Below are 12,946 nucleotides of genomic sequence, written 5' to 3'. Positions count from 1 at the left end.
TTTTGCACACACCCCCCCCCGACCGCCACCCTCCCTGTGGTCATGGGGGCCTGTTGGGAGTTGTAGTGCTGGTCTCTCACACCCCCCAGCCACCACCACACTGCCTGTAGACATGGGGGCCTGTTGGGAGTTGTAGTGCTGGTCTCTCACAACTCCAGCCACCACCACACTCCCTGTAGACATGGGGGCCTGATGGGAGTTGTAGTGCTGGTCTCTCACAACCCCCAGCCACCACCACCCTCCCTGTAGACATGGGGGCCTGTAGGGAGTTGTAGTGCTGGTATCTCACCCCCCCAGCCACCACCACCCTCCCTGTAGACATCGGGGCCTGTTGGGAGTTGTAGTGCTGGCTGCTTTGTCAACATGCAAGGCTGGGAAGGTAGGTGGCAACATATGTGTTTGGTCATGGTTTATGCATTTGAGGCCAGGACTTCACATTTGGGTGACTGTGTTGTCCACATGCATGGATTGGGGCCAGGGAGATGTGTGTTGGCAGTTGTGCATGGCAGACCATGGCAGTGTGATTGTGGTCATTGGTTTGTACTTATCAGCCTCTTGTCCCTCCTCGATTCCTCCCAGGCTCTCAGGGTGCAGTATGCCCAGCACCTTCTCCTCCCATTCAGAAAATGGTATGGGCTCCGGGGGAGTGCCGCCGCCAGTGTGGTGTGCCCGCAGGTGGTTTTTCACCCTGATGCCTTTCACCCTTGCCTTGAGTTCGTGCCACCGCCTCTGGATCTCGTGTTTTGTGCGTGGCACGGTCCCTGACGCATTCACTCTGGTCACTATCCTGTCCCACATGTGGTTTTTGGTTGCCAAGGTTGTCTGCTGGGCTAGGTTGCGAAGAGATGTGGACCACCATGACCTTCAACTCACTGTCAGTGAATTTGGGATTTTTCTTTGGTGCCATGGTGTGTGATGTGCAAGGTGTTGGTGTGGTGGGGTGGGATGTGCAGGTGTGTGGTGTGTAGGGATGGTGTTGTGTTGGTTTGAGTGGTGTGTGTGTTAGTGTGCAGGTTGTATGTGTGTTTGTGTGTATCTGCTGTTCGTGGTAATGTGGCTCTTGCTTGCAGCTCTGCTGTAATGCAAAGGACTGTGGTAGTGGGAGGGGTTCATTTTATACTCTGTGTGGTGGTGGTGTCCCAATGGTTGTTGGCAATCAGGTGTTCTATGGGTGTGGTGATTTAGGTGCATCATTTTTCGGTGCTTGGGTGGTGTCATTGGGCCCTGTAGTTGCTGGGGGTGGGTGTTTCAGGTTGTTGGGTGTTCTGTTTAGTGTGTTTTCTATTTACTTCCGTCTGCCATTTTGTAATCTGTCAGGACGCTATGACTTATCTGGCTCACCAAGGTCTTGCACGGGAACAGAGATGCTAGAACCCAAATCCCTCTGAGCAATGTCGGCGGGTCAGGTCACTGAACCCTTCCTTCATTACCCGCAGGGAAGGGGGTGTGGATAAAATAACAAACAGAGAAGAGAATGGTCCTGCGCTGGTTCCTTCTGGATTCTGCCCTCTAGTAGTTTGATGGACTTGTGGAACCTAAAAGCAATAACACAACATTACATTGCTAATATAGTTTTATCATAGTTCACTATTGAATGTGCACTTGTCTCTACTCATTACCCTTATCGCTGCTGGACCTTGCCTCTCTTCTTAGATATGATTTGGGCTTCTGCTCATCTATCAGTTGTCACTAATATCACAAATAACAGCAGATATAGATTAGTCTTGTTTCTGGAAACTATGACTGAATTCCTGATTATCTGAATAGGGGAAATACACTTACTTCACTGATGTCTAAGCCCCTTGTTAATATGGGTTTCTGTCTTTGAGAATTATTTCTCTCCTTATCTTCTTATTAGGTATCTAACTGTTAATAACCTAGCTCCTTTCTTTCTTTGTAGGTTCTCACAGCCTTCAGACAGTCTATTGACGTTATGGTGAGTATTTATATCTTTTACACATTGACTTTTCTTTTATGCGAATATCTTCTTGTTTTATAATTCTCTATGTTACAGAAGAACAGTTTGTGAGTTGTAATGCCTTTATATATATATATATATATATATATAATTCACATTTGATTTGAAACTTTAAGCACTTAGCTTGCTTCCTTCTGTCAGTCTCTGTTGAAGCGCAGAAGGCGCCCCTCTCACTTGTTCCCGCTCACTTGGGTGAGACGCACTGAAGGCTTGACGAGCGGTCGCTTCTCAGCTGTTCAGAGATTGATAGCGATGTTCCCTCGTTGACAGCCTTGAATGAGCGGCGGCTCCTCAATCACTCTGCGGCGGCTCACAGCTGCTCAGCAGCGGCTCCTCAGTCTCTCAGCGGCGGCTCCAATCACTCGCTCAATACTTGAGACTCGCGCTTGATTTAACGCGCCGGGTCTCACTCAAAAACAACTCCTCTCAATTACTACGGTACTCCGCTCCCAAACTCGAACACACTATGAACAATTCTTCGTCGCTTCAAAGGGAAGCGACTCTCCACAGCTGCAGTCTTTAGTGAAGTGCGCGTTTCTCATGACGCTCGCGCTCCACATAGGATTCTTGGCAGCTAGGGTCTGAAAGACTAGAACGTCTGCTGTCGTCCTCGGTGGCCACGACGGCGGCCATCTTGCGTCTCCACAGACGCACCTTATCCAACCATGTGTCTGCAGTGCTTCTTGCTTTGCTTGACCGCGCAAGTGGGTGGGGAATGACAAGGCCCACTGATTGAGTCCTGACAGTACCCCCCAACAAGGTAGATCCTTCCCTTCTTGGCTTAGTAGGGAATCTTTGATGAAAGGCTTTCACTAATCTTGGTGCATGAACATCCTCTTCCTGCTCCCAGGACCGTTCCTCTGGACCATAGCCTTTCCAGTCTATCAAATAGTACAGTGTGCCTTTAGACCATTTGGAATCCAAAATTTCTTTCACTTCAAACTCTGTTCCGGTTTCCAACTGGATTGGCTTTGGAGGTAGTTGACTTCTCAGACTCGTAGATGCCTTTTTTAACAGCGAAACATGGAAGACTGGATGTATTTTCAACCTGGGCGGCAGTTCCAATCGATAAGTGACCTGATTAATTTGTTCCTTGATAGAGTAAGGACCGATGAATCGGGGTTGAAACTTCCTGTTTCCCTTGAGTCTCAAATTTTTGGTACTTAACCAAACCTGGTCCCCTTTTAACAGGAGAGGTCCTGCTTTTCTCTTCCGATCCGCATATTCCTTGTATTTTGTTTTTGCCAATTGAAGATTGTTCGTGACTTCTTGTTGGATTTGAGACAAATGTGACATGACTTTTTTTACTGCTGGGACTGCTATTTCCATTTGTCGAACAGTTGCCTTCGGATGTCTTCCATAATTCACAAAGAAAGGAGAGAACCCTGTCGAAGCATTCTTTGCATTATTGTGAGCAAATTCTGCCGTCCACAAATATTCTGACCAATTTCCCTCTTCTTTTAAAAGGAAGAGTCGTAGGTATTGTTCCAACTCTTGGTTTACCCTCTCTGTTTGCCCATCTGTCTCGGGGTGGTAGCTAGTAGAGAACCTGACCTCCGTTCCCAAACCATCCATAAAGGCCTTCCAAAAACGGGACACAAATTGGGGACCCCTGTCAGAAATTACGATCTTGGGAATTCCGTGTATCCTAACAATCTGAGCGCTAAAGTGAGCTGCTAACTGACTGGCTGTAGGAACCCCCTTTAAAGCTGTGAAATGGGCCATTTTTGAGAAGGCATCCACTACCACTAGAATGGTGTCGAATCCCTGACTTATTGGTAAATCTGTTATAAGGTCTAATGTAACTGTGTGCCATGGATGGGGGGGTGTGGGTAGGGGTTGCAATAATCCTTTTGGTGCCTGCCGTTCCGACTTCCCCTGCGCGCAAATCTCACATGACTTCACATACGTCTCAATATCTGATGTCATTTTTGGCCACCAATAATGTCTCTTGACTAATTCCTCTGTCTTAGCTTCTCCCTTGTGGCCAGCCAATTTGTCGTCATGACACTCTTGCATTACTTGCTGACGCAATTCGATTGTTGGTAAGTACAAGGCATCTTTATGGTAAGGCAATTGTTGAATTATTCTTCTGTCGGTGTCCTCCTCCACCCATCTCCGCATGGTCTCTTCGCTCATGACGTCTGCAATTGACTCTTGTAGTTGAATGGTAGTTAAGGCTCCGATAACTTTATCACTGGGAATAATTGACTGAATGTTGTTGGAGGTTCTCTGGAACTCAGTACCCATTCTGGATAACGCATCTGCTTTCCCGTTTTGGCTTCCAGGACGAAAGGTGATTATAAAATCGTAATCTGCAAAATACAATGACCACCTCAGTTGCCGAGGGGTAAGTGTTCTGGCCGTTTTCAAAAATTTTAAATTACGATGATCCGTAAACACCGTTACTTGATGTCGGGCCCCCATCAAATAATGTCGCCACTCTTTAAAAGCATCCTTGATCGCCAATAACTCTTTCTCCGTGATTGTATAATTCACTTCAGCAGGAGATAGTTTTCTGGATCTGTAAGCAACTGGGTGCAATTGCCCCGTAGTCTTGTGCCGTTGTGATAGCACACCTCCCACCGCCTGGTCGGACGCATCAGTTTCCACATAAAAGGGCTCTGAGGGATCAGCATGTAATAAAACTGGCGCTGTGGTGAAATTCTTTTTTAACAATTGAAAAGCCTCTTCTGCTTCATCCGACCACTCAAACTTGGCCCCCTTTTTCAGCAACTTAGTGAGCGGGAGGATCTTCTTGGAGAACTCACTAATAAACCTCCGATAAAAGTTAGCAAATCCTATGAAGCCTTGAACTTCCTTCACACTTCTCGGGGATTTCCAGTTTGTCACTGCTTCCACCTTACGTTGGTCCATCACGATTCCTGAAGGCGACAGTACGAAGCCCAAGAATTCCACCTTGGTTACATCAAAAGCACATTTTTCTAACTTCACGAACAATTTATTTTCCTGTAATTTTTGTAACACACCTCTCACTTGCTCGTGATGTCTTGCCACATCAGAAGAATAGATCAGGATATCATCTATGTATACAATTGCACATTGATCTATAAAGTCTTTCAGGACGTCGTTGATGAAATGCTGAAAAGCAGCAGGGGCATTGCACAATCCATAGGGCATCACTTGATATTCAAAAAGCCCAAATCTTGTCCAAAATGCCGTCTTCCACTCGTCTCCTTCTCGCATCCGGACCAGATGATAGGCCCCTCTTAGATCGAGCTTAGTATAGATTCGAGCCCCTTTCACTTGGTCTAGAAGCACCGAGATCAGTGGTAGAGGGTATCTGTTCTTCTTGGTTATTTTATTTATGGCTCTATAGTCGATGCACGTCCTCAATTCTCCCTCCTTCTTCGGCACAAAAAACAGAGGCGACGAGACTGGTGATTGAGACGGTCGGATGAAACCATTGGCAAGATATTTATCCAAGTACTCCTTCAAGTGTTGGTGTTCTCTCTCCGTCAGGGCGTAAACACGACTGCACGGCAAATTTGACCCTGGCTCTAACTCTATCTTGCAGTCATAAACTCGATGTGGAGGTAAGCGTTCTGCTTCTACTTCATTGAATACTTCTGCAAATTCCCGGTAATCTTCTGGAATTTCTTGAACGTTGATCACACACAAGGAATGTTCAAGGGTACACAAGGCCTGCGCTGGGGTGTTCTTTTCAAATTGACTCTTTGAATGGAAACAATTTTCACTACAATAGCTGGAATCCATCACTATAGTCCTGGAGCTCCAATTAATGGTGGGATTATGCTCTGTGAGCCAAGGGAGACCAAGAATTAATTGGAATTGCGGGGCATCAATCAAATTAAACTGAACTTCCTCTTGATGTCCTTCTCTGGTTGTCAACTGGATAGTCTCGGTATGACTCACGATGGGTCCCGAAGACAGATTTGTCCCATCTACGGCCCGGACTGGTTCACTCTTGGCCTTCCTAATTGCCTGGATCCCAACTCTCCTGGCAAATTTTAAATCACAAAAATTTCCCGTGGCGCCTGAGTCAATCATCACGGATACTTCAGTCAAGGTAGTCAACCTGAATTTCACTTCCATTGTCAAAATTAGATGCGGCTCCGCCGACTGTAGTGTGTTAGCGACTTGGTGTTCATGTGGAGTTATTTCCTGAGTCGCACTCACCTGTTCAACTCCTTCCGCAGGTGGTGCCATTAGTTTTCCTTCGGCTTGAAAGGACCCTTTGGTTTCTTCGGGCAGTCTCGGACGAAGTGGTTTCCGGATCCACAGTACATACATTGGTTGTTGGCTCTTCTTCGTTCCTTCTCTTCTTTAGACAAAGGGCCCCTTATTGTTCCAATTTGCATTGGTTCAATTCCTGTATGATTCTCAGCGGGTTTTGTGCCATCTGACCGAGCCCGGTCAAACCTCGGAGGTATTGTCTTAAATTCCTTCTTCTTCTCCCCACGCCGCTCTCCCTGACGAAAGTCTATCTCTAACACTAAATCTATCAGTGCTGAGATTTCGGTCGGCCGGTTAGGAATCTGAGCCAAGGTGTCTTTTAGTTCATCTCTCAGCCCACGATAAAACACTGCAGCTCTCTTGCTCTCCGGCCAATTGGTCTCCACCACCAGCTTGTTAAATTGGGCCAGGTATGCAATTAAATCCCGATTTCCCTGTCTAAGGTCTAAAAGTTCGTTGTCTACCACCTGAGAAATTCTCCGTCGGTCGAATATTCTTAAGAATTCTTGTTTGAATTCCTCGAAATTCCGTAGCAAGGGGTCATCTCTTGTGACTAGGGGCATGGACCACGAAGCTGCATCTCCGCTAAGATATGAGAGTATGAAGGCCACTCTAGACTGCGCGTCGGGGAAGATCGAAGGGTGGCACATGAAATGTAATGAGCACTGTGATAAAAATATCTGCGCTTTCTGAGGATCCCCATTAAATCTCTCTGGAGCTGCCAGTGGAATGACCGGGGAAAGGGAATGTATTACCTGAGTAGTGGACCTATTTGTTGTTTCTAAGACTGGGTTCATAGCTTCTCTCTCTAAGCTACTTGGTTGGCGTAGTCTTAACGCCAAATCCGCAGTTTCCTTCCTAGCGCTAATCACTTCTTGCCTCAAACTTCGATTCTCCTCCCTAACCGCTCCCAGTTCCTTCTGAATAGCATCTAAAATTGTACCTAAGGACTGGACATCAATTCCCTCAGTCATCTCTGTTCAGGTGCAAAGGCTACTTGGGCACTTCACTCTGTCAGGACGCTATGACTTATCTGGCTCACCAAGGTCTTGCACAGGAACAGAGATGCTAGAACCCAAATCCCTCTGAGCAATGTCGGCGGGTCAGGTCACTGAACCCTTCCTTCATTACCCGCAGGGAAGGGGGTGTGGATAAAATAACAAACAGAGAAGAGAATGGTCCTGCGCTGGTTCCTTCTGGATTCTGCCCTCTAGTAGTTTGATGGACTTGTGGAACCTAAAAGCAATAACACAACATTACATTGCTAATATAGTTTTATCATAGTTCACTATTGAATGTGCACTTGTCTCTACTCATTACCCTTATCGCTGCTGGACCTTGCCTCTCTTCTTAGATATGATTTGGGCTTCTGCTCATCTATCAGTTGTCACTAATATCACAAATAACAGCAGATATAGATTAGTCTTGTTTCTGGAAACTATGACTGAATTCCTGATTATCTGAATAGGGGAAATACACTTACTTCACTGATGTCTAAGCCCCTTGTTAATATGGGTTTCTGTCTTTGAGAATTATTTCTCTCCTTATCTTCTTATTAGGTATCTAACTGTTAATAACCTAGCTCCTTTCTTTCTTTGTAGGTTCTCACAGCCTTCAGACAGTCTATTGACGTTATGGTGAGTATTTATATCTTTTACACATTGACTTTTCTTTTATGCGAATATCTTCTTGTTTTATAATTCTCTATGTTACAGAAGAACAGTTTGTGAGTTGTAATGCCTTTATATATATATATATATATATATAATTCACATTTGATTTGAAACTTTAAGCACTTAGCTTGCTTCCTTCTGTCAGTCTCTGTTGAAGCGCAGAAGGCGCCTCTCACTTGTTCCCACTCACTTGGGTGAGACGCACTGAAGGCTTGACGAGCGGTCGCTTCTCAGCTGTTCAGAGATTGATAGCGATGTTCCCTCGTTGACAGCCTTGAATGAGCGGCGGCTCCTCAATCACTCTGCGGCGGCTCACAGCTGCTCAGCAGCGGCTCCTCAGTCTCTCAGCGGCGGCTCCAATCACTCGCTCAATACTTGAGACTCGCGCTTGATTTAACGCGCCGGGTCTCACTCAAAAACAACTCCTCTCAATTACTACGGTACTCCGCTCCCAAACTCGAACACACTATGAACAATTCTTCGTCGCTTCAAGGGAAGCGACTCTCCACAGCTGCAGTCTTTAGTGAGGTGCGCGTTTCTCATGACGCTCGCGCTCCACATAGGATTCTCGGCAGCTAGGGTCTGAAAGACTAGAACGTCTGCTGTCGTCCTCGGTGGCCATGATGGCGGCCATCTTGCGTCTCCACAGACGCACCTTATCCAACCATGTGTCTGCAGTGCTTCTTGCTTTGCTTGACCGCGCAAGTGGGTGGGGAATGACAAGGCCCACTGATTGAGTCCTGACATAATCGGTTTGACGGCAGGGATGGTGTTTGTGTGGTCCTTCCGCAGTCATGGTCCATTTTCCGAAGTATTGTTTCCGCGGCAGAGGACGGCGGTGAGTTCCGTTGGAATGGCAGCATTATCCTAATCGCGCGGCCGGACCCTCCGCAGGTATGGCGGCGGTTGGGCCTGTTCCCGCGGTCATGTTCGTCCGCGGCGGTGGGTGTTCTTTTGGTTCCGTCCCCCGCGGACGGTGTTTGATGTGTTCCGTCCGCCGCGGACGGTGTTTGATGTGATTCGGCCGCCGCGGTCGGAGTTTCTAGAAAGGAATATCCTAATCGCAACCGCGGATTTTCCGCGGTGCGGGCGGGAGGGATTTTGCCGCGACCATGGCGGACGGTACCCGTTTCCGTCTTCAATCCTAATGAGTCCCATAGTTTGGGTTTTCCCTCATTGACACATAATCCATCATCTGCAGCATAATTTGCAGATTTAAAAATGCAGCAACACCTGTTACCTCGCAGTGGAAGGCCCTTTCTAAAGGTAGACTGGTCACCTTTCTGTTGCTTATTGCTATATGTGGGTGTTAATGTGGTACTTATGAGGGGCAATAAAGGTCACGACAATGTTAACAAGTGTAAAAATAGCTAAATAGTGCAGTAATGCTATCACAAAATATGCAGCATAATTCGCCTTTGCTTGCTGCAGAATTGTCAACCATGCTGCATAATTTTGCCTTCTCCTGCCGCATAATTCCAATGGCCCTATTTATAGTGCTATGAGGTCCCAGACTGTAGCAGAAAGCACTGTGAATATGTAAGTCATTATTTTAAAACAGTATTTACATACTCTAAGCTAGGCTGCTGCAAAATGATGCAGTGATTGAGTTAGTAATAAGTAATCAAACTGTATCTAATGCAGACATTTTTGTAAGTGTCTCCACTATTCCCGATCCCAGCTGATAACTCAGTTACATTACATCTTAAAAAGAATAGATCTTTGCCACCATAAAGCTTTAAGCAGATCCACTGGAATTATTCAGCAGAAGAGGACAGCATTATGTGGCAGGTTTGACTAAATTATGTGGCAAGAAAAGGTAAATTATGTAGCACCAGGCGACACATTGTGTAGTTAGCATTACTTCATAATTTTGTCATTTGAACTCACGGTAACGCTGTCAGGGGAAATATTTCACCTCATTAATACCAGTATAACACCCAAATACAGCAGAAAGCAACTACACGATTACCAGTCAATCTTTGCAAAGGACCTTCCACTGCTCCGGAACATGTAGCAAAGGCACTAAACTGATAATTATGTGGAAAAAGCTGCAGCTGCAGAAACTCATAATTCCAGTGGCCCTGGCTTTAAGTGACTTAATCAATTAATGGCTAGTAAGAAGGCCGGTTTCTTTTTTAACTTTCTGCACTACTACCACACACTTCGTTACAGGCACCGGCATCTCAAAGTCAGTATTAACCATTCAGGGGAAGTTTATTTGTGAAAGCTGAGTCCATGGGGTGGCTGGTAGAAGGCCAGCAGGGTTGCATTCAGATGCAGAGCCCTAATCCTCTCGATCCTTGGGGCCTCACAGAAATGGTCTAGGAAAGGAGCAAGGTTCAAAGATATTGTCAAAGAGAAGGTCCAGAATAAGGAGCACTGTATGCAGACTCATTTTTATGTTTACAAATGGCCAGAGACCGCTTCTTCAGAGAGATACCCCAAAGAAGGTGAAAATATAAGTGTTTTTTTTTTTGGGTCAATCATTAGTGAAGCTGGTACTGCTGCCAAGTGTGTAAGTGGCCATTGCTGGTTATCTTAAAGGAGCAGATGCCGCAGGACTGGGTGACAGGAATTTGGGGGGCCCACTGCATCACAAGAATGACTCTACCTTTAAAAAAAGGGGCATCAGAGCCTAATGTTCTTTCAAGCATTAGGACAGAGGTGATGATCCATCATGGTGGGGACGAGGTAAAAGAGGCAGAGGAGATAGCCTGCTACTCAGGACTGCAGTTATCATTAGTGCAGCAGGTATTGTTGCATTGGGGTCAAAGCGTATGAGGGGCTCACAACACCCCAATTATGGGGAGTAGTTTGTTTGGGATATCTGTTTTTGTTTGATGCATTATCCGTTTTTTAAGTCTCATATTTGGTGCGGTTCATAAGCTATAGAAAAAGTATTCCTGAAATCATCTCATAAGCCCGCTCCCTGCATGCAGCCATGTCCCTCCCGCTCCCCCAATCCTTCCCATAAAGTTTTGGAGGGGGGCCCGACATCAAAACAATTTGCTTAGGGGGGCTCAGAGTAAAAAAGTTTGAAGACCAGTGGTTAGGGGATGCAGATGTATGAGTCATATATTTAAATGATGAAATGGGTTCCATCTGGTAAATACAAAGAAGCTTCATTCAACAATACATGTCATACAATCATGAGCATGAAACACTGTTAAAATAATAAAAGAAGCATTAAAAATATATATGAATAGTTGTGCGACTAGGCATGAAGGAAATCAGTGCTTCCCAATACATTATAATACAACAATATAATAAGGAGCATGGGCAACTATATTATCATTTGATAGGTAACACATTAAAATCCCTAATAAACACCACACGTCAATATTAAAAAGTAATTGCACATTCACAGGTAAAGAGATTCCAAGTCCATTTTTTTGCAGTCATTAATTGGGACCTTATAGACCACATCCATCTTAAAAACGTTGCCACTTGGATTGCATAGTAGAGTGATCAATCGGCCCGCAGAATTCTCAAAGCAATACTACAGGATCTTCTGCCCATGTTCCTGCATGTCTGCACCAACCAAACTTTTCAGGGGCCAAAATACGCGAGTCAGACAAACAATACATGCAAATAAGTTTCTTCTAAATTATTGCAAATAGGGCATTTGTTGTCACCTAATGTAGACCATTTGGTAGTGAAGGAGTTTAGTGGCCCTAAATTGAAAGTACATTTTACGATCTAGGGGCTTTGAGATTACATTCAATGATACTAAAAGCTCAACCCTCATTTCAGTTGTACTAGTTAACGATGTGCAATCACTACTTCTGATCGTATCATGTTCTATCAGTTTCCAATATGTTTCCTTGATTGAGTCTACTAATGGAAACCGGAGCTAGATGGGGTTTCCAACAGATACTATTGGCCTATTCTGGTCAAAAGAAATCTGTATCCCGCAACCAGCTAATTTTATGAAAACTGATCAGCATCAATAATATCCCTAAGACACTCTGCAAAGGTAGCCAATTCCAGCGTGCACCAGGTTCTGCACCAGTATAATATTTGGAGTAACCTGGCTAAGTCTACCTGATCATTTCCGACTAAGTCATTCTGTAAAGGAAGCATGGTTGTACTTTGTGGAAACTTGTTATCACATGGAGAAACTTATTTTCTGAAATAGCTAACTGTGGGAGTTTCTTGAGGTTCCATAGTTCAGTACCATATAGGACTGAGGTCACCACCTTGGTGATAAATATTTGTAACACCGGACTAAGAGGCTTGGTCAGGGATGTTCTAAGTTAATTTGTTAGGACCACCACTAATTGTTGCTGCTTTAATGCCATGGTGTCAATATGTGGACTCCATCTCAGTTCCTTCTGCAGAGTAATGCCCAAATAGATAAATGTGTCAACCTGTTCTAGGGGTGATCCATCTATTACCACACTACCTTTGAACTATCTGTGCTGATTAAAAGTCACAAACTTAATTTTTCCTGTGTTCATTTTTAAAACTCCTAACAGGCTGAAATCTTAGAAACGTTAAAGTGCACATTGTAACCCACTAGGGGTTTTAGAGATGATAAGCCTTTCATCTTTGAACATTAAAATTTAAATCTATTTACCTGCTAAAACTGGTGCATTGGTATTAGTAGTAAATAAAACATTGACAACTGCATTAAAAAAAGTGAAAAGAATGTGGGTGCCAATACAAACCCTTGGTGTGCTCCCTTCTCTCTGGGAAAGGGGTTGGTCTTATTCCCCTGTGCCCCCCAGTGTTTTTGTGCCAAATCTTTCTCATGAAGGCAGGCATCTCCTGTAGTACCACCCATAATTTCCTATATGAGACCTGGTCAAAGGCTAATTTAATGTCGACAATGGCAGCATACATGCTGCCCTTGCCGAGAACTACAGTCTGCCAGTATATTAGAAAGAATTGAAAGACCTGGTTTATGGGACTTATGTGAGCCCAAAAACTATCCTGAAGTGGACTGAGGATGTCATTGTTGTGTATCCATTCTTGGACCTTTTCCTGACCAAGCCAAGCCCCCACATTTTGGATTTAATCTATTATGCTAATTGGCCTATAGTTACCTGGCAAAGACTTGTCTCCTTCTTAT

General features: G+C 45.0%; 1 protein-coding gene across 1 annotated transcript in view; it reads left to right on the top strand.

The window, feature by feature from the left end:
• Window positions 1-12,946, top strand: part of LOC144764019 (uncharacterized) — a 420,985-nt gene that overhangs the window by 288,862 nt on the left and 119,177 nt on the right. The window contains exons 5-6 of the mRNA XM_078650149.1: window positions 1,901-1,936; window positions 7,798-7,833. Coding sequence (XP_078506275.1) covers window positions 1,901-1,936; window positions 7,798-7,833 — 72 coding nt within the window. The remainder of the gene's footprint in view (window positions 1-1,900; window positions 1,937-7,797; window positions 7,834-12,946) is intronic.

Source organism: Lissotriton helveticus, chromosome 6 (genome assembly GCF_964261635.1).
Source record: "Lissotriton helveticus chromosome 6, aLisHel1.1, whole genome shotgun sequence".
Classification (NCBI taxonomy): Eukaryota; Metazoa; Chordata; class Amphibia; order Caudata; family Salamandridae; genus Lissotriton; species Lissotriton helveticus.
This window is presented reverse-complemented; position numbering and strand designations above follow the sequence as displayed.